A 22,796-nucleotide genomic window follows, 5' to 3' on the forward strand; every position below is an offset into this window, starting at 1 on the left:
ATATGATCTTCAACGTGTGTATGTAAAGCAGTGAATCGACGAACGTTGCGTATTTACTTCTCTTCCGTCGTATGCGTAACGTCGATAGAGAAAGAACGATAGAGAGAGAAATTGTCATCGTCGTCATGAAACCATCAAAGTATCAACCGTCTTGTTAGTGCGAGAACGCGAGTTGCATGAAGGAAGATAAAGCTACGCAAACGGATTCTAGACTGACGGATCACTTATTGAACAGAGAAATGACGTATCGAGGGACATTTTCGGGAAACACAGTGGTTGACGCATTCACGCAAACGGATAAGAAGTCGCGAACCGAACGACTTCAGGAACGTGTGACAGATTTTGTCTCGAAGCATTTAAAAAAGTAATGCGATTTGGAAAGGAGGGGGAAATTAACAAGACCAATGAATTTGCTCGCGCGTGTTTAATATTGTAACTTCCTTCGATTGAGCCGCATCGTCAAACGCCATCATTATCATCATCATAATCCCTCTCTCCATCTCGTCATGGCCACGCCAACGTTCGTCGATCTGCAAGGTTATCCCATTGGACGACGTTTCGTCGTGAAGGAAGCGGCGGTGCTGCGAGGTGGTGCCGTTCTCGCGCATTACGTCTTTGCGACTCCTATGCCGTGGGGTGCAATATCGCGAGACGACAGACGCCTCGTTACCTGGCTGGTACGAAATCATCACGGCATAGCGTGGGAAGATGATGACATTCCGTACAGTCGGGCTAAACGCCTGATCATCAGGGCCCTACAGAATGAGGAGGACTGCTACGATCACGCCATCGTATACGTTAAAGGGCTCGAAAAACGTGATTGGCTGCGAGATATGCTCGAAGAGGATTACTACGGCGACGACTATGACGATATCAAATTCTACACAGACAATCTGATCGTCAGGAACATCAAAGATGATTTTGAAAACGTTGAATCGTTCAACAATTTGGACGATTCGAATACTTTCCGCTGTAGAAGACATTGCAAAAATTGCGCCGTACAAAATGTATTTAAATTGTACAATTGGTGGCGTAACCATCAAAATGATGACGTATAATTTTTTGAATAAACTTTTTGTATCACATACCTATACATGTACGTCTTTCAATTGTTTTACCCTCTCTCAATCACCCTCTCTTAATTACCCTCTCTTAATTAAAAATTTTTCTTACTGCGTTTTATATTCCCCACTCTATGCAAATTTTAATAAATGAAAGAGGGGATTTTTCGCAATCGTCCTCGATTCGAGGTACCCTCAGATCGGTACGATCAGTACATTCTTCGCTTTGGCCGCAGCAACGACTACGACTTCCTCTATGACTACGTCTACAACTGCGAATGCGACGATGTACTACAACGAGAGAAACTGTTACGAAGTGCATCGAAATGATTGCGGTGCTAAAGCCTCATCTAGCGAGAAAAAATTTAACGAGTAAGTTTTTCATTCTTATAAAATTAATTACTTCCAATTAATATATTAATATTCATAATTGCGTTTATTTATTTTCCAGCATTTCGCCAAAACGATACGTGACGCGCTTACTCTGTCGGCGATACCCGCTGACCCAAACGGGATTCAAATATCTCGAGATTGGCGTGAACGTTGGTTCGCGTTGTTTTGCGGAGATCATTATAGGTGATAATCGAGAAGATTAATTAACCATGTCGCTCGACACCTGGAAGGAACTGTGCGAGCATCGATGGACAATTCTGAATATGCTTCGCGATCGACCGAAGCAACCGTACGACGTTGCGAACATAGGTTCGCTCACAGTACGAATTTGCCGCATGAACGAAATTAAACTTATACGACTCGAATCGTTCGACACACGTATGGCCATGACCGAAGCTACGTTCACGCGAATGCTGGATTTCGATGATTGCGTCTCTTTGACGTTCAACGTACTTAACATAGTCCTACCGAAGATCGACGACAAATACAAGCGATTTTGCAAAATCGCTTCCGCATTGAGAAATCGTTCCGAAGCGGTGAGCGCTATACGCAGCAGCGATTCCTTCGACGAACAACAAATTGTAGATTGCGAATTACTTGCGCTTGTAATAAATGTATAAAAAATATGTAATATATTGTAACGCATATTCATAAAATAAATATATACTTTTGTAATCGACACGTATCATTTTTTTAATCGCTTCTATTCCATCCTTTATTTTATTATAATTGTGAGGCGTGAGTCCGCCTCGTTCGTATGCAACATACGTATCTGGGTGATAGAGAAATAAGATAAGAAGGAGCGATTAGCCGGGGGTGTATGTGCAGCGTCATCCGCATTCGAATCGTATGAGTGTGTAAAAGAATTTTTGATAAACAATAGGCGGCGCGAACGGGTGCGAGCGAGTCGTAGTCGATGGTGACAAACGCGTGAACGAGAGCGAGCGAGAGGGAACGATAGGCGGCGCGAACGGGTACAAGCGAAAGGGAACGATGGGCGCGCGATACTTTGCGATCAGCCGCCGCCCCGCCGCTCGCCGCCGACGCCATGACTAAGACTCGCGTGATCACCCCCAACTCCCCCCCCATTTACCCCCTTTGAAAAATAAGACTCTCCCCCCCTTTACCCCATTTAAAAAAAATTCCAACCTTTTGAAATTCGCGATGCCGCATGAAAATACCGCGGCGCGATAACGCACTTATCTATTATAAAAATATCAAATTACGTAATTAAAATATCAAATTTTATAATTTTTATGTTATTGTTTTTTTTATAAACAATCTGTTCCGAGAATCGCCAACAAAGGGGCGATTCCTGGAAAAACACCTCTCCCCGCGTGACGTCATTACCCCTCGCCCTAGGTCACATTAACACAAATTGGTCCAGAACCGGCCTATATACATCTACTTACATCGTGCAAATACTGTTTCGTCCACCGTTGGCGACATAATATTGGTTAAAAATTCTGGGTGAAGGTAACGAAGTTGGTGTGCGACAGGCGCTCAAAGATGCGATAAAAATTACCGGAAAATTAAATAGGTACACCTTTGCTTATCTGTATCATTTTGGTCATTTTGACGTTCATTACAGTCCTGCAATAGATAGAAAAGTAACATTCATGCAAGCTACGCTTCGGGGGCAAAAATGGCTAGACCCCAAAACAGCGAAACAGTAGGAATGTTTACTTTATTGAATTGTTTAAAAGCTAAAACAAATATTTTTAAACCGGTTAAAGAACAATGTCTGCAATATTTTTTAGATCTTATAACGTATTACAAAGAACAAGTGGAGCAAAATTACTGTTTGAGACTAGAGGACGCTGTCACTCTAGATCACCTTATGACCCTTGGCGGCGTTGGAGACATGATTAACGAATTAGAATTGTTTAATGAGAACGGAACAATGACGGCAGTGTTGACAATGTTAGAAAATAATTGCATGCTTTACAGGATTAACAAAGTCGTGGAAATTTTATTGCGACCTTAATCTTTCCAATGATGAAGAGTGTTTAAAACAGCTGTATCAAAAAGGTGTCAACTTAATATCTAAAAACGAGGAGTGCGAAAATATTGGACTTCTGCAAAACACGTCCGTCAAGTAATAAGAAGCAATTTTCGTATGGCATATTTCGCTCACAGATTCAGCCATAATTATAATTATACAGTGTGTCGCAATATGTTTGTTTGTAAGACAGAAAACGCCTCAAACGATGGCGGTATTGCTAGATTAAAATCGTCGGTGGACGAAGACGAATGCGATTACTCCGTGTATAGTGACATTGTACACATAATGTATGTACGCAAAACCAATAAAACATCTGTGGTTGGTGGTAAACGCTATTCCTTCATATATAGAAGACGGCGATTTTGACAATTCAATCGAAAAATGCGTACATTTTCTAATGTGTTTGTATGATACATGGACGAAACATAATTTGCACAACCACAAAGAATCAATATCGTATCCGACTGCCGAGCAATTTCAGGCGTCCTACAATACAGTAACAATCTCGTTTAAAAAAAATCGTTAATAAGATATCTTAGAGAGCAACCGAAAAATATTATAAAAGATGTAAAAGTAAGTTATAAAATTATAAACGTAAAAGATCTCGCAAAAAAAATAATGCGTCCGAATTTAGCTATCGGTCGTACTTTTAAAATGAGTTTAGAAATAAACAACACTAGAGCTTTTCGTCAGACTCTTTGCGCTTATATTAACAACTGCAAACAAGTATTTCCCGTTGGGACTTACATTAATTGCTTAGCTGCGGATTGTGATAATCAATTTGTCTTCATTTTTTGTTATTGAGAAGCCTTCAAGTGGCTGGCGGTTTATTTTGAATTTGAAAAAACTTAATAAGTTTATCATTACGCCTCATTTTAAACTTGAGGACTGGAAAACGGTCATCCGCCTTCTTTCTCCAGGGAGATTCTTGGCTTCTGTGAATCTGAAGGACGCTTACTGGGTTATAGCTATACACCTGGATAACAAAAAATTTTTACGTTTTCGTTTCCGAGGCCAGCTCTTTCAGTTTAAGATATTACCTTTCGGTTTGGCCTCAGCGCCGTATATTTTTACTAAATTACTTAAGCCTGTTCTTTATTCGCTTAGAGAAAGGGGTTTCCGTTCGGTTGTTTATCTTGACGATTTTTTTATTTTAACGTCTTCTTATTTCAGCTGCCTGGAGAATGTTACCTCCACGATCAACCTTCTGTTGGAGCTAGGCTTTATAATTAATTACGACAAGAGTGTTCTCGTCCCTTCAAAGTCTTGCCGTTTTTTAGGTTTTATTTTTGACACCAAACAATTTTCGGTTTCGATTCCGCTTAATAAAAAAAAGCATCTCTTACAGCTTACTAATTCTTTTCTTTCTAGGAAAAGTTTTAAGATTCGTCTCCTTGCGAGTTATATCGGATCCTTGGTTTCCATTTGTCCAGCGGTTTTGCACGGCATGCTACATACAAAGATCTTGGAGAGAGAAAAATTATTAGCTTTGATTTTTGCCAACGAAGATTTTGAGGCTCGAATGTCCCTCCCCCCTTCCATCAGGGAAGACCTTCTATGGTGGAGAGCGGTTTTTGAGGACGTTACACAACACAACAGGATCAGATTAGACCACTTTGCGTTAGAGATTTTTACAAACGCTTTCCTTACAGGATGGGGTGCAGTTTGTGGTAGTAATCGGACACATGGCTTCTGATTGACAGAGAATAAACGAAACCATATCAATTATCTGGAGCTTCTTGCAGTTTTTCACGCTCTGAGATGTTTTGCAGTAGAGTAGGGAATAAACACGGGTTCTAATCCATGGGGCAATGAGCGGGGCGCGGGGACGGGGGAAGGATCTACAGCAAGAGGAGCGCAGGGAGGGGAAATCTCACAGGCGTAGAGACGAACGAATCACCCCACTCTTTTTCTCTTATGTCTCTACGCCAGTGAGATTCCACCTCCCTGCGCTTCTCTTGCTGTAGATCCTTCCCCCGTCCCCGCGCCCCGCTCATTGCCCCAAGAATTAAAACTCCTCCCTGCGCTCCTCTTGCTGTAGATCCTTCCCCCGCCCCCGCACCCCGCTCATTGCCCCAAGAATTGTAGATCCTTCCCCCGTCCCCACGCCCCGCTCATTGCCCCAAGAATTAAAACTCCTCCCTGCGCTCCTCTTGCTGTAGATCCTTCCCCCGTCCCCGCGCCCCGCTCATTGCCCCAAGAATTCAAACTCACATGTCAGCAAAAATCTCACGCACCGCCCATTTTCGCACCGACCATTTTTATTACGCACCGACCATCTTTAAGCATCCGAGAATCCGCGCATTGCCACCGAAAATTGGATAAAAATTTAAAAAATATAAAATTTTGCTCACTAATTAGTTGGGCCGCTTTCTTTTCACTGACGGCAGGTCGTCGTCGATAAAGGCGAAGCGCCTCGTATGGCCACACAAATGTAGACGTTTGTCTACAATGTATGCCCCGTCGTCGCCAACTCGCGGTGTTCTATCGACGACAACCTCGTCGACTTTTCGCGTTCGGACGTATTCACGCAGCCGGTCGCCCTGATAAACGTCCAGCAACGCGACGTTGTTCTTCTTGTGCGTGTTGCACCATAAACCGCCCGAACTGAATGCGTTTTTCGCGCCTATTTCTCTATTAAAAATATGGTGAATAACTGAATTACACTTATCCATTGCAATACGTTTCATTCACGACTGGCAGCTATGAGCTCGTCGCATAATCGCGATGCATAAAAATGCTTATGCGAAAAGAATGCATTTGGTGGTGGGACTACACTCAGGTGACGAGACCATAATACCGAGAAATTAAAATGCAAACATAGCAAGATCAGGAGACGGTAGAAATTTTATTTCATTAAGAACAGCGGTGCATACATTAATAAAATAAAATATTTTTTTAATATTACTTTATTACATATTTTATATTTACATTTAAACACCATTCACAGAAAAGATAAAATATCATTTTACTACATCTTTTAACGCTGTATTTATTAAGAAAAGTACAGAAGAATAAAATTTTTTAATAATTATTAATATATTTTATATGCTAAAGACAAGAGCTAACAACTCACAATCAATAAATTGGTTTCTATCAAATAAATTGCTAGCACGTATTGCATCTACAACATTAGATTGGTTCTTCACAGCTGAAGCGATGTTTGCGAATTGTGCATACTTGACATCAATTTGATTGAGAACTGCAGTCATTCTATCAAAAGTTAATGTGATGCAGTCATCGAGAGTAAGCATCCTGTGATACGTTGACTCAGTCATTAATATGTGCACTTTGTTGGCTTCCAATCGCAGAAGATTTAAATTATTCATGGTATAGAGTCGTGCTGATACAGAACTGAGTTGTACAAAATCTTCTGGATTTCTGAATTTATTATGAAGCAGATTCAGAATGTTTTCCTGGTATTCACAAAGAGACTTCCAAGCTTCGAGAGATAATACAATTTCATGTCCTCGGGTGTCACCGATAGCGATCTCAACATAACTTTGCGAGCCAACGTTCACACCAATTTCGAGATATTTCTAACTGGTGGCTGTAAGCGCATAACGTCTGCTTAACAAGCGCATAGTGCGTTGTTTGGTTGAGGTGCTGTAAAAGTTTTTATATAAAAAATTGAAAAAAATTTGTGCAAAATTAATACTCACACATTATTTGAATATGATGCCGATGATGATGTGCTAGCTACAGCTGGAACGTAGAAGTCCATTTTGTATGCAGTGTTTTCAGCGTAAACGAATACAACTAATGCTGTAGTTTAATTTTGGCTTCGAATTTATACACAAGCCCCCACTATAATTGCTATCATTATTAATATAAAATGCATTAATCAGCAAGATTGATTTTATCGACAATGTTCTTTCTATGTATTATATGCAACACATATTGGACATATATAGCATGGAAATATTGTATACGTTGGAAGTCTGCAATTGGTGCATGATCTTCCACATAATGCACCAAAAATATCTATTTCATGTTTGACAATAGATTGCATTGTTTCACCATCATTTAAATTAATCATGCATGATGCACACAGCACAGTATTTCCAATTAACGAGCAATAATAAAAAGTTATCATACAATGTCTGGTTTGCCCATTGAGTGCGCGAATTCGCGGTGAATTTAATGTCACACATATGCGATCTTCGAGGTCCTCACTTTGATCACTCACATAGTCACTGTCATCAGACAATGTGGAATTATCATCGTCGTCAGATAAATCTAAGTTCATTAATACATTTTGGCCTCCTTCTTGTTCTTCTTCTTCATCAGATAAGTCCATAATTACGTTTAAATCAACCATTTTTATATAAAAATATTTTTTAATTGCGGCTTACGTTTAAGTGAACAATTAATATACATATATGCATGAAAAAACTCGGTGATTTTTATATTAGCTATACATCACCGGTGGGTGGGATTATAATTTTGTGAGAACGGCGGCAGCGAATAAGCGTTAAAAGTCACATGCGTAAAGCCAATAAGATTATTTTACTGTAGTGAGATCAATGGATATATAAAATATGCAAATTATGTATTTTATAAGTTCAAAGCACTGTACGAGAAGAATAAAGGTGATGTATCAGATGACAAATGTTTGCTAATCCATTGTAAGCGCTAAAACGTTGCATATGCAATTTGCAAAAGCTAATAAGTTCAATGCACTGTGAGAGAAGAATAAAGAGATGCATTCGATAAATAAAATGGTAACTGGATCTATCATATAATACCACACATAGTGGTAATTTGATAACTCATTTTGTGAAATTAATAAGTTCGATGCACTGAGAGAAGAATAAAAGTGATGCGGCCAGTGAATAAAATGGTAATTTGATCGATTGCATGTAAATGGTAACTTGATCAATCATTTCGCAGAAATTATAAGTTTGACGAACTCCATGATCTTTGAAATCAGCACATTTGTTTGATGCACTGCAAGATTCTCAGAATATATAAGATGAATGTAAAATTATGCATTTGGTAAAAAATGAGAAATTTTAATGTGCCATAAAAATGGTGACAAATGTTTAAAAATATAAACTTAGCAGTTACGTGAAACAATTAAAATAAAAATATCGTTGTGAATGTGTAGTAATATGTAATTGCCACAATGAAATCATTGAACTTGCTAAAATGTAAAACTCAGCATTTTTATTATGTGATGCAGTGAAACAACGTATAAAAGTATGGGCGAGTGCATGAGTTTAATTATTAGTCATACATAAATCTTGGGAGTAATAATGGATCAGTTAGAGCAAGAACTGGTGGCACAAGCAGATCAATTAAATTCAAGTAATGAATTTTGCGTATGGCAACAACAATGTGAGGAATATATTGAGTCGCTGGAAGAACAAAATCGAAATAAACGCCCAAGATTATCCATCGGCGCTCAAAATTCAATTGTTGCACGTATTGCCCGTATTGAAAGTTTAATAGATTTAACGCAGCGGCGTTTCGTTCACGAAGGTGCTGGATATAATTCATGTAAGGCGAGACTTCGATGGTGTAAGATTGACACTGCTTTTAAAAGTCGCATATTAACTGGTGCAGTAGTCAATTCAAAATATATTGAACCTCAACAGTTTCTTGAAGATGCTCGAGACATTGTGCTCGAACATGTGCAAAATGTTATGCGTGAACATCGTAATGTGAAAATAAATACTGTGTTCAATGGTGAATTTGTAGCAGGTGCAAAAACCTCAAATAAATGTGTATGTACACGGACCACCAGAGATAGCGTTCGGCGGTACGCTAGTCTCTCCGATCTGAGGCGACGGCGGTATACGTGCGCTAGCGCGTCACGCTTCACACAATGAAGCATGCACGTGTGCTCCGCGGAGCGCCGAGGAGATCGAGAGGACGGGGGAAAATGTAGTGGGGCGCGATTTGATGCTCCATCCTTTAGAAAACCGCGTGATGGAGAGAGAACGCTATAGGTTAGGCACGGGATCAAAGCGGTATACAATATCGCTCTCGCTCGCACGCGTTTGTTTAGATGCGAGCGTTAAGGACAGACATATATGCTGCTCGAACGCTAGCGTTTCGTCTGTTCTTTCCGCATACACCACGTGCTGTCTGTTCTTTCCGTATACACCGCGAACAATAATATATTCACGTGCACCGCGCGCCGACATAGCGTTTAAATGTAATGAAGTAAAAGTCATTTAGTAATGACATATTTTGAAAGAAAATATGTTTTCTATTTACTTAAACTAAAATTAAAATTAAAATAATTTTAAAATGTTTAACATAAAATTTATTTTGTTACATTTTATTTTTGTATTTAATGTATTAAGATTTAAAATGATTTATCATCAATTTAAAGTAAAATTAATAATTTATATATTAAAATGGCCATGTAATAATACTGACGGTACTGTCTTGAGAAAAACTAAAAAGCAGTACTCACACAAATTCGCTCAACTGTTTCTTGGATTTGTGTGTGTGCTGCTTCGCGATTTTCAATTGTTAAACATGCTACGATTGTTTGTCACTTTTCGTGGTTTTGCGAAGCGAAGCGGATGCGAAGTGATTTTTGTAACAGTGAATTATAGTAGTAACGAAATGGCTCCAATCTTGTGCTCAGAAATTCGAGGACGAATTGTCGGACAGTAGCAGGCGGGAAGATCGGTAGCAGAAATTGCTGCTGATATTCCTTGCTCTGAACCTACTGTATGACGATGGATACGACGATTTACTGAAGACGGGGATCATGCTTTGCATGATCATCGTACAGAAAATCGTCGTCCTCGGATTACTACAGCAGAAGAGGACGAGACCATCGTCGCTCGCGTTGTGGATCGTCCTTTTGGCACCGTCCAAGAGGCGATCAACGCAGCGGAAGTTCCAGTGTCCGCGAGTACCGCCCGGCGACGTTTAAACGAAGCCAGGCTATACTGCTATCGTCCCGCCCACAAAATTCCGTTGACTCCTGGTCATCAGGAACAACAGATCGCGTTCGCGTTAAAGAATTTAGCGACGAGCCGTGCGGAGTGGGAATCCACGATATGGACCGATGAAAAGGTCTTCGTATCGTGTGATGACCACAGGCCACACGTATGGCGTCCAAAAGAGCAACGGTTGAACCCGAATCACGTTGTGCCTCTCCACAGAAGTGGAAGGAAATCGTGTGCGATGTGGGGATGGGTATCCGGTACTGCAATCGGAGAATTGGTACACATTCCTGAGAGAATGAACTCGACAGTGTATATTCGCATACTGGAAGAAGTTCTTCTTCCTTCAGTACGCGCAATATACCCTGAAGAGGATATGCCAATTATCCGATTAGTGCAGGATAATTCCGCTGTCCATACGTCACGTGAAACACAAGCGTGGTTCCGGGATCATCCCGAGATTCTCTTGATCGACTGGCCAGCTCGTTCGCCCGATTTGAATTTAATAGAGAACGTTTGGGCGCAAATGGTTCAGCGATGGGAAGCACAAAGGGATAGGACGATAGCAGCATTGGTCGACCATGCGAAGAAAGTTTGGGAAGGACTTCGGTTCCAACCAGACTTTCTCGCAAACTTGATTGATTCGATTCCTAATCGTCTCAATCAAGTGATCGACCGGTCCGGATACTGGACGGATTATTGAGGTCTTCCTCCGCAGCTTCGCCCACGAACGGCCCTTTTCAGGGCCGACAAATATTTACGATTGATCGGCCTACTCAGGGGATATCAAATTGTCTTTTTCAAGACATAAAAAATTCAAACTGTCTTTTTCAAGACAACATTAAAAGTATTACTTGTCTTTTTCAAGACAGCGACCAAAATTATAAATTGTCTTTTTCAAGACAAGATTGAATTAAAAATATTAATTTTATTAATAAAACATATTTTTTTTTCAGGGATAAGATTCTAAAAATTTGTTATATCGGCGCTTCGCGGCTTCGCGGCACACGTGCGCGCACGCCGCCGTCGGCGCAGACCGGAGAGACTAGTGTACCGCCAAACGCTATCTCTGGTGGCCCGTGTACGAGAAATTGTGAACTCTTTCAAACAAGTAATTTACAAGAATGGTATAACTCACATGTCATTGAGCCCATTCTTGCATCTTTAGATGAGTTTCAAGAACGTGATAGCGGTTGGGCATTATCAGGCATACAAAATTTAATCGTAAATGTAAATAAATACAATCCATTGCATGCTGGGTGTTATATTAAATTACCTCGAGAAATTGAAAAGAAACGAGCAATAATCAATGTGAAATCTACAGATAATGCTTGTTTTGCATGGGCAGTTGTGGCCGCTCTATATCCAGCTAACGCGCATACTGAACGATTAACATCGTATCCGCATTATACAACAGTATTAAATCTTCAAGGTATTGAATTTCCAGTAACTTTAAAACAAATAAAAAAATTTGAGAACTTAAATAATATTTCAATTAATGTATATGGTATTGAAAATAAGCAAATTTTACCATTACAACTCGCTGATAAAAAGAGGAAGAAGCATATACATTTGTTATATACACAAGAATGCAATGCTATTGGACATTTTTCTCTGATAAAAAATTTATCTCGCCTCATCAGTTCACAGCTAAGCAAGACGAAACACAAAAAATACTTTTGCGACCGGTAAATATCATCATAATTTTATGTTATAACATTTTACATTATTTAATAGTATATTAATATACTTTTATTATTTTTAGATGTCTGCACTATTTTGGTACCAATGAAAGATTGAAAACCCACAGTGTGGACTGTGGAAAAATTAATAATTGTGCAATTATACTACCAAGTGAAGATGACAAATGGCTAAGTTTTAGTAATTATAACAGGAAGGAACGGATGCCATTTGTTGTATACGCCGATCTCGAATGTACTCTGGAAAAGATGAATGTTAATCCCACAACATCTACATATGCGCAGATCATCATAAGGTATTTAGTATAGGATACTATGTATGCTGTTCATATGACGACTCTTTATCAATGTATCGATTTCATCGTGATAATAACTGTGTCACATGGTTTGCTGAAGAACTTAGAAATTTAGCCCACAATGTAAGGATGATTTTATCTAATCCTAAACCAATGATAGGTTTTACGCAGGACAAGCGAGAAGAATTTAAAAAAGCTAAACATTGTCACATATGTGAAAAGCCGTTTGCAATCGATGATACGCGAGTGCGTGATCACTGTCATTTAACCGGTCGATACAGAGGACCTGCACATCAAGATTGTAATATAAATTATATGGATTCAAATTGTATTTCCACAGTTTTCCACAATTTATCAGGTTATGACGCACATTTTATTATTAAAGAAATAGCTACAGCTTATGAGGGAAGTGTAGAGTTACTTCCTATCACAAAAAAAATATATATATCGTTTACAAAAAATGTTAAAAGCACTAATGATGATAGAAATAATTGCATAAAATTACGATTTATTGACTCATTCAAGTTTTTAAATACCAGTTTAGAAAAATTAGCTTCTTTTCTAGGTAAAGATAAATTACGAGTGTCGCGGCGCGAATTTTCTAATTTAATTAATGAAAATTTTGATTTGCTTACACGTAAAGGTATCTTCCCCTATGAATACATTGATTCCGTTGAAAAGTTGGAAGATTCATATTTACCACCGCGAGAATCGTTTTATAGTTCATTGACAGGTGAAATAGTATCTGAGAGTGATTATGCACACGCTGTTGATATCTGGCAGCGGTTCTCAATTAAAACGCTTGGCGAGTATAGTGATTTATAATTAGAAACCGATGTTTTGTTGTTGGCTGATATATTTGAGAATTTTAGAGACAGCTGTATATTGAGTTATAAACTTGATCCAGCGTATTATTACACTCTACCAGGTTTTACGTGGGACGCGATGTTAAAACATACAGATATTAAATTCGAACTTCTTACTGATGTTGACATGGTTATGTTCATTGAGCGTGGTATACGTGGGGGCTTAAGCCAATGCTCTAGTAGATATGCTTGCGCCAATAATAAATATATGCAATCACATGATTCAACGAAACCATCAACGTATTTGATGTATTATGATATTAATAATTTATATGGGTGGGCGATGTGTCAACCACTACCATATGCTGAATTTCAATGGGTTGACAACGCGTCCACTTTCAATGTGATGGGCGTTCCATTAGATTCGTCAGATGGTTACATTCTCGAGGTTGATTTAGAGTATCCGCAACATTTGCATGATGCGCACATTGACTTACCGTTCTGCCCAACGCGTGATAAGCCGCTTGGCAAGCGTCAGGACAAGCTCCTAGCAACCTTGTGTGATAAGAAACGTTACATCATTCATTATCGCAACTTGTAGCAATGTGCTCGTCACGGTCTTCGCATTACAAAAATACATCGCGTATTACAATTCAAGCAATCTCCATGGCTTAAAGCGTATATAGAACTAAATACAAAATTTAGAACGATTGCTAAAAATGACTTTGAAAAAAATTTATACAAATTAATGAACAATGCAGTATTTGGCAAAACCATGGAAAATGTTCGTAATCATGTTGACGTTAAGCTTATAACACATTGGGAAGGTAGATTTGGTGCCGAGGCAATGATTTCAAAACCAAATTTTCACAGTCGCAGTGTCTTTGCTGAGAATCTGGTTGCGATTGAAATGCGCAAACTTGAGGTAAAATTTAACAAACCAATCTACGTTGGCATGTGTATTCTCGACATATCTAAAACATGTTTATATGAATTTCACCATGAGTATATGCGACCGTTATATCACGACCAATGTAAAATTATGTACACTGATACAGATAGTCTCATATACCACATTGAGTGTGAAGACGTTTACGAAAATATGAAACGCGACATTAATAAATTTGATACGAGTGATTATACATCTGACAATGTTTATGGTCTTTCACTTGTCAATAAAAAAGTACCAGGTTTAATGAAAGATGAAAACAATGGTGCGATTATGATGGAATTTGTTGGACTTAGAGCAAAAATGTATGCATTGCGAGTTAATGGTAAAAAAAATATAAAAAAAGTTAAAGGTGTTAAGAGTAATGTTGTCGCGAAGAAGATAACGTTTGACGATTACACGCGATGCTTACATGAGGAAATAGAAATGACTCGTCAGCAGACGTGTATACGATCCAAGCTGCATGAAGTGTATACTATACGTGAGGAGAAAACTGCTCTAAGTCCATATGATGATAAGCGATATATTGTTTCCGGTTCCATAAAAACTTTACCATGGGGACATTATAACATACCATTGTAAAATATATAAATAAATACTTCATGTTTCCATTAATTTTTATTTAAATAAAAAAATTTTTATAAAACATTATTTTTGTGTATCCATGAATTGTGTGAATTATCAAATCCTAACCATTTTACATAAACTTTATTTCCACGTTTTCGCAGCACTTTTTCAACGAGGTATACGTCGCGATTTTTTACTTTGAGTAATTCATATTCATAGAATCCTCCAGCGACGTGTTTTCCATAAGAATTCTCCAACAAGTACGTTGTGGGATTAGTTTTCTGCACTTTGATGATTTTAAATACTTCGGTAGTCCAATTCGGTGTATAACCTTTTTCAAATAATGTTTTGAACTTGTTTATGCGTACTAAATCATCCACTTTAAATCGCGCTGGAGTTGCGATCTTTATACGGCTGTACACCGTTGCCAAGAGTTTTTTCGCGTTTTCTGGAGTAACGTCGATAGGTTGCATGCCGATAGTTCGATGTCTTCGCATGTTATAATCCAAAACAAGCTGTTGCAGTGAATCGATCTATTTATAATTTCCATTGAGCGTAAACATTTTCCACATATCATTTTTAAGCGTTCGGTCAAACCGCTCGACAACTGACGCTTTCATTATGGAGTATGTGGAATAGTGATTAATACCATATTTCTTTAACAAATTCTGCACATTTCCATTATAAAATTCTTTACCCTTGTCAGTTTGAAGATTATTTGGGCATCTTACATTATCTTGAAGTATCTTTGCAATCACCATGGCGACTTCAATACCGCTCTTCGTCTTCAATGGCATTGCCCATGCGTGCTTACTCAGCACATCGATAATTGTTAGTATGTAGTGGTAGCCTTTGTTGGCATATGTATATGGGCGCATCTCAACCAAATCAGCTTGCCATAAGTCATCATATCCTCGCACTATGACATGCCTCCGAAGAAAATTTCTTCTCGCTGGAGTATGCAATTCGTTTATCAACTGCCGCTTCTCAGAGCTTATTTTTTCAGACATGTTAGAGCTTTGAGATTCACTGCACTATTAATTCTGCGATAATGATAATGGCAACGGTAACGGCAACGGCAGCTGTTTAGTTCTGTTCACCGCGAATAAATTTATTACGAAGCGTGTTTACCACAACCTGCAGACTACTCTGTAGTATTTCTATTTTCTTATTCAGCTCATCTAGTTGATCTTTTAAAATGCTAACATTCTGTTGAACATATCGCTTATTGGCCGCATCGGTATCATCCGTAGGTTCCGCCACACGTATAATTTTACGCGATCTCGCATCATAATCGGTGGATATTGTACAAAGAGCGTTATCACGAACAAAATTTCTAACTAATGCATTATATTGATAATAATCGACACCACTTCCTTCTCCTTCTCCACCAAGCAATGCTCCAAACTTGTTGATCGGCGTTTCAATGTTAAATGAGTGAATTACATATGCATACTTCAATTTATGATAAGTCCAGCCTTGCAAAGTTCTTCAATAATTGATAAAATCTCGTTATCGTGAGCGTTATGGCCTGCATGACGTGAAGCTTCGAGTAATCGAAGTCGATCCACAAGCTCGTTTGGATCGTTCCAATGAATGTAATCAATTTTGTTATCATTTAATATCACAGTGCTCGGCATGCCTTGTCCAACTTTTTTATCCAATAATAGAGCGATTATACTTTTGTACTTGTGACCTTTGTTACTCTTTACTTGATTTTGATCACTGTAATCACGTTTATGAGCGTTTGTTGACAAAAGTATACTTTTATAATACTGTTTATCAATATCCGTGTAACTGCTTTCATTGGGAAATTTCATAAAAATTAATTCGTAAAGTCCTACCGTCCCAGGATACTTTTTACCATCTATGAATATATCATCGTTTTTATTTAACTCAATACGTTTGCTACCAATCATAGTTCCACTATCGTTGAAATATACTCCATAAACGCTATCGATGTTAACAGATTTTTTGCCACTCAGTACAGCACCTAGATATTTCTGCCCTAATGGCCCATAATGAGTCTGAAGAATTTTTCAACCATCAGCTGTTTGTAACTGTTGTCGAATAGATGTTACCAGCTGTTCAGTATCCGCGGAATTAAAAATTTTATCGATGGAATTAGCGTGTGAAAATTCACGTGATAAATTTCGCTGACCCACAGTTTTAGATGTCTCGTTTAATGTATGTAGATCGGTGATTGATCGTTTCAACATTGATTTAATTGGAGTCGATACCATTATTGAAGATGTTACGTTTACACGTTTTGGAGTTGATGTCGTTATTGAAGATGTTGCGTTTACACGTTTCCGTTTTAGTGCCGATCTGTTATATTCTTTTTCTTCAGATAATGATATCGGTGATGCAGAGATTGACCGCATATGTTTTGGTGTTGACACTTCTTCTCCAGAGTAATACAGTTCATTCTTCGGTATAACTGATTCGGCTTCGTTGTTTACAACGGTGTTTTCCACAATTTGTTTCAAAGGTTCGACGATGGATTTAAAATGCCGCTCCAGTGCGATATCCTCAGCCATTTTTCCCGTTTCCATAGCATGATATTTTTTGCGAATTGAATCACTCGTTTGAGCGATTTTCTTTACAATTGTTTCATGATTTTTAAGTTCATTAGTGGTATTTATATCGAGCGCAATGGTTGTCTAATCGGCGTATAAACAACGACTGATTACATTAAGATACAGCAAAGTCGTTAAATCCCTTTTTATATCGACCATTTGAAATGGCGCTGTCCTTGTCAATTACCACAAATCCATACTTTTTTTCCCAACATAGTTGGCACAATTTATTAAAATCTTCAAAAGACATATCAGTGTTTACATGATCGTTATATACATGTTTCATATTTGTACCATCCTGTTTGAACAGGACCAATAAATTCGTATTATCACGTATAAGATGCTTCGGTATTTTCGCATACGTTTGACAAAGATAAAAGCTGTCAACGCTCGCGTGTCGCCCCATCGCAAAGTATTCTCTTACAACATCTTGCTTATCGCATGCTATGTCATCAAGGATAAAGATGGAATTCGGAAATGCTTCACTCGGCGGAACAACATCACTGTTATTTGAAAATGTGAAATAACCAATTTCTTCTTTTGGCGTCAATATCTCTTTTAAATACAGATATTTCGGCTGTTGCAGCGATTTTGAGTATACATAAACATTTTCAAATCGTAGCCCATGTGGACTTTCTAGCAGGCTTATCAGTACGTTAGTTTTACCACAATTCGATGGACCGCAAATGATAGCTCGAATAGAGCTCGGTAGCATGTTTCCGTGCCTGCGTATCTCACGCTCACTTATTAACTCATCGTCGAAATTCACCACCTTAATTGGTGGCGCTTGCTGTATGAACCGCATTCTACTTTCTAAATGAGAACGATATCACTATGACAGGTATATTTATAGCTGCGTATGCCAATTAAATGTTTAGTATTGAAGATGTTTCTGTTCATGTCGGATGATTTTTACCGACTGTTTGCGCGTCTAAAATTTTCGTTATAAATCGACCAGAATCGTATCGGCGGTAACGGTACGTCCGTCGTCTTCGCTCTATTTTCTTATGTTCGTCAGTCGCCGCATTCCGTTCGTTGTTTACGTCTACAGGTGAGATCCGCTAACGTTGGATTAATCCGGTTTTCACCGGTTATTTCGCCACCTGCTTTGTTTTCATCCTCGCTATTCCGATGATCGAGGGATTATTTCGGCCGAAAAGCGACCCGTTTTCGCGCGAACCGCTCACTTGTCATTCCGCGGTTCTCACGCTCTCATCGTCGGAATAAAGTCTCACTCGTTGCGATTATTCTCGATCCTACGCGATCTATAGATCCTCGGCGATCAGAACATCTCTCGCGATCACCAATTGTCACGAAGCTCGGTTTCTTGTCATCGACTAGTGCACCGACAACAGTGCAGAGCAGGGTTCGCGATCGCGCCTTTATCCGGCACGCGTGCAAGATTTCCGACGCTCGCGCGCAAGATATCCGCCGATCGGGCGAGTCACAGTCCGCTCAAGAAGATCTCCGCCGGGAACGCCGGATTCAAGAAGATTTTCCGTCCGTCGTCAGCCTTGCTCTCGCGCTCCACAATCTTGACTATATATATATATCTTTTTGTATTTCTGTCTCTCCGTGTTTTTTTGGGGTTTTTTTGTAAATATATTGATTTCTAATTGTCGCTGTGGCTCACCACGATTATTACCACGTCTATCTCTCCTGTGATTGTCGCCGTTCCGCGAAGCACCGCGTCGAGCTCATTGCTGAGCTGTTTTCACTCGCAGCGAAAGAAGCAAGTGCGCTTTTTTTTTTTGAAATTAAAACTTCATCGCGCACATAAAATTAGTGGTCCTTCGAGCCGGATTCGACGCGTGTGCTGGTTTCCCGTCTTGTTTCTCGGGAGCACTCAAGTCTGTCATCATGTCTGACACCGCAAAACAGCTGCTGCTCGCGCAAGGGCAATTGCAGCGGTCCATCGTGCGATCTGTGGACAACCTCAAAAAGCTGGGTCGCGCCAACGTCACGCCAGCCATTCTTCGCTCTCGCATCAGCACCATCAAAGAGAATTGGGCGCTCTTCTTTCGTGGGCATTCTGAGCTGCTGAGGTCAGTGAGCGAGGACGTTCAGCAGAACATTCCTTACTTCAAAGACGGTCATTACGACTTGGTGGAGGACGCCTATCAGTCTGCGCTGGATTATATGAATGAATCTCTGGAGACGCTCGAGCCGCCGGCCGTGAGTTTGAATCAAACAAGCAGTGACGCCGGGTTCTCGCGGTCAAATTTCTCGTTGTCACATTTGCCTCCGACTTCTCTGCCGCCATTCGATGGCACTTTAAATGCGTGGGAGCACTTTCGGGATCGTTTTAATGCGCTCATAATCCAAAATCGAGATCTCAAAGACTTTGCGCGGATGCATTACCTCGTCTCATGTCTCACAGGCAGTGCGTTAGAATGCGTTCGCGATCTGGCCGTCACCGCCGATAATTTCGAAAATGCCTGGCAAGCTTTAAATCTGCGCTTCGAGAATAAGCGACGGCTTGTTCGCTCACATTTGTCTACGTTGCTTAATCTTCCCACGGTTTCGAAAGAATCTGCCGGAGAGTTACAAGCGTTAATCGATAAAGTCAATTCCACAATTGCGTCGCTCAAAAAATTAGATCGTCGGCCTAAAGATTTGTGGAACGATATTCTCGTGTATATCGTTTCTCAACGCCTCGATGCGCCGTCGCGAAAATCGTGGAGTATGCGGATAAGTGATTCCGATGATCTCCCTTCGTTTTCGGAATTACTTGAATTCCTACAGCATCGTCGTCGTGCGCTAGACGATTTAAGTGTTCCGCCAGCTCGTGTCTCAGCGGCAAAGGCGTTGCCGCATCGGATAAGTGCGTCCACGGCGTCTTCGACGTCCGCGTCCGGCTCCGGCCACCCCGCCGCGTCCGTTGCACCTCCTGCAAGTTCTCTCCATGCGTCATCAAACGCCGGGCCCAGCTCCCGCTGCCCAATCTGTCAGGCCAAGCATTATTTCAACGCATGTCCGTCGTTTGTAAAGGGGAGCCTGAGCCAGCGCCGCAGTTTCGTGCAATCTCACAAACGGTGTTTCAATTGCCTCGGCGGCAATCATTCCAGTCGCGAATGTCCTAGCAAATATACGTGCCGCCATTGTCACCAAAAACATCATACGTTGCTTCACGATGGTGCGTCCGCGGGCTCAGGTTCTTCTTCTTCTTCGCAGGTCTCGGCCGTGAGCGACGCGGCGAAATCCGATGAGCCTCACGCGGAGGTTACGTCGCTGGTTGCGTCCCGATCTCCGCCCCGTGGCGCGACTCCCGTCTTGCTTGCGACCGCGTGGATATCCGTGATCGGTCCCTCTGGGCGCGAGTTGCGCGTTCGTGCGCTGATCGATCAGGGATCGGAAATGACGTTCGTTTCGGAATCAATTACAAATGTATTGCGCTTGAAACGCGTTCGTTGTCCAGTAACTGTCTCCGCTGTTGGTGGCCAGTCCGCCGGCACCTACCAGTTCGCGAGCAGTTTATCAATCTCTCCCGTCGGACTTCAATCAGTCTCAATTCAAGTTCTCGCGTTGATATTGCCGAAATTGACGTCATATTCTCCCCGTTGCGCTACGGATCTGTCCTCCTTGTCGCACCTGCACGGCCTTAAATTTGCCGACGAAAATCCGACCGGCGGAGAACCGATAAATGTAATACTCGGCGCCGATGTATATAACGAGATCATTTTGAGTGGATTAAAAAGGGGGGCGCCAGGACAACTCATTGCGCAAAACTCCATTTTCGGCTGGATCTTGTCGGGTCCCATCGAATCTCGCGATAGCAACGCGCGCTGCGCGTCGCATCACGTCCGTATCGCCGCTCATCACGCATTCGCTCAAGATAACGACGCGATTGATCTTGCCGACGCGCTCGAACGTTTCTGGAAATGTGAGGAGCCCCCGGAGCGACACGCAACGTCTGTCGAAGACGAGCACTGCGAGTCACATTTTCTCAACACATATTCGCGTAATTCAGACGGTCGGTTCGTCGTTCGTCTTCCGTTCAAGAATCCTCCGCCGCTCGACATCGGTACTTCGCGAGCCAGGGCGCTGCATTGCATTAATTCGCTCCTGCGTCGTTTTCGCTCAACTCCGGAGCAATCGGCCGCATATCGCGCGTTCATGAGCGAGTATGCAGCGCTTGGTCATATGCGTCTTGCTCCATCGGTTGATCCGCGGGCCGTGTTCATTCCACATCACCCCGTGTTCCGCCCCGACAGTGCCACGTCGCGAATTCGCGTCGTGTTCAACGCCTCGAGTCGCACGTCGAACGGATCCAGCCTCAACGATCATCTGTATGCCGGGCCGAAATTACAAAGTGACCTGCCGACGGTCATTCTTCGATGGCGAATTTTCCGATTTGTATGCACCGCGGACATCGCAAAAATGTATCGCCAAATCTTGGTCAACGAAAGTGATGTCGACTTTCAGCGTATTTTGTGGCAGCCGGATCCGTCCGACGAAATCCGCGAGTTTCAATTATTGACAGTCACATACGGAACGGCATGCGCTCCGTTTTTGGCATTGAGAGTTCTCAAGCAGCTATCTCACGAAGACGGCCGTGATTCTCCGCTCGCGCAGCATATTTTGAATCACCACATTTATGTTGATGACGTGCTGTTCGGCGCGGACGACACCGAACAGCTCGTTGAAAAGCGAAATCAACTCGTAACGCTATTACGTCGCGGCTGTTTCACTCTACGCAAATGGGCCAGCAATTCGCCTCTCCTTTTATCCGACATCGATCCCGAAGATCACGGTCTCGCCTGCAGTCCAATTCCCGTCGCGGACGAACATTTAAAAGTCCTCGGGATTCACTGGATGCCGTTTGCCGACGAGTTTCGGTTTCGAGTCACGGTCTCCGACACGCTGCCAAGAACGAAGCGCTCGATTTTATCCGTAATCGCGAAATTGTACGACCCGATCGGCTGGGTGACGCCTACCATTATTTGCGCAAAGATCATTATTCAGCGCTTGTGGAAATTAAAAATCTCCTGGGACGATCCGGTCCCCCCGTTGATAATGTCGCGGTGGGAAAAGGTATATTCAAGTTTTTCCTGCTTAAACTCTCTTCAAATTCCGCGGTGGATCGGGTTTAGCGCGGCGTCTAACTTCATCGAATTGCACGGATTTGCGGACGCGTCTAGCGAGGCCTATGCCGCCGTCGTCTACTCCCGCGTAATTTCGACTTCCGGGGAGATCACAGTCTCGTTACTTATGGGAAAATCTAAAGTGGCCCCGCTTAAATTATTGAGCATTCCGCGTCTGGAGCTTTGTGCCGCGGTCTTGCTCGCTAAATTGCTTGAGTTCGTTACGTCGCTTTTTACCGACTACACCGTTAAGAGCACTTGCTGGACGGACTCATCCATCGTCCTTGCGTGGTTGCGACATTCTCCATCGCACTGGAAGACTTTTGTCGCGAATCGCGTCGCGGATATCCAGGCGCGCATTCCGGGGGTCGATTGGCGACACGTTGTCACGGGGATAATCCTGCCGATTGCGCGTCGCGTGGCCTCACGGGAACCGCGTTGTTAA

The 22,796-nt window shown here is 41.4% G+C and overlaps 2 protein-coding genes across 2 annotated transcripts; both read left to right on the forward strand.

Moving 5' to 3' along the window:
• The first annotated feature begins 8,158 nt into the window (after positions 1-8,158).
• Positions 8,159-18,142, forward strand: LOC139112759 (uncharacterized). Its single transcript, XM_070673820.1, has 2 exons — positions 8,159-9,223; positions 11,459-18,142. The coding sequence occupies exons 1-2, from the start codon at positions 8,718-8,720 to the stop codon at positions 12,060-12,062; spliced, it is 1,110 nt and encodes a 369-aa protein (XP_070529921.1). The 5' UTR covers positions 8,159-8,717; the 3' UTR covers positions 12,063-18,142.
• Positions 18,143-19,127: 985 nt separating this feature from the next.
• LOC139110349 (uncharacterized) lies at positions 19,128-22,796 on the forward strand. The gene has a single exon (XM_070670073.1). It carries the CDS (start codon positions 19,128-19,130, stop codon positions 22,794-22,796), a length of 3,669 nt encoding a protein of 1,222 aa, XP_070526174.1.

Source organism: Cardiocondyla obscurior, linkage group LG02, assembly GCF_019399895.1.
Source record: "Cardiocondyla obscurior isolate alpha-2009 linkage group LG02, Cobs3.1, whole genome shotgun sequence".
NCBI lineage: Eukaryota > Metazoa > Arthropoda > Insecta > Hymenoptera > Formicidae > Cardiocondyla > Cardiocondyla obscurior.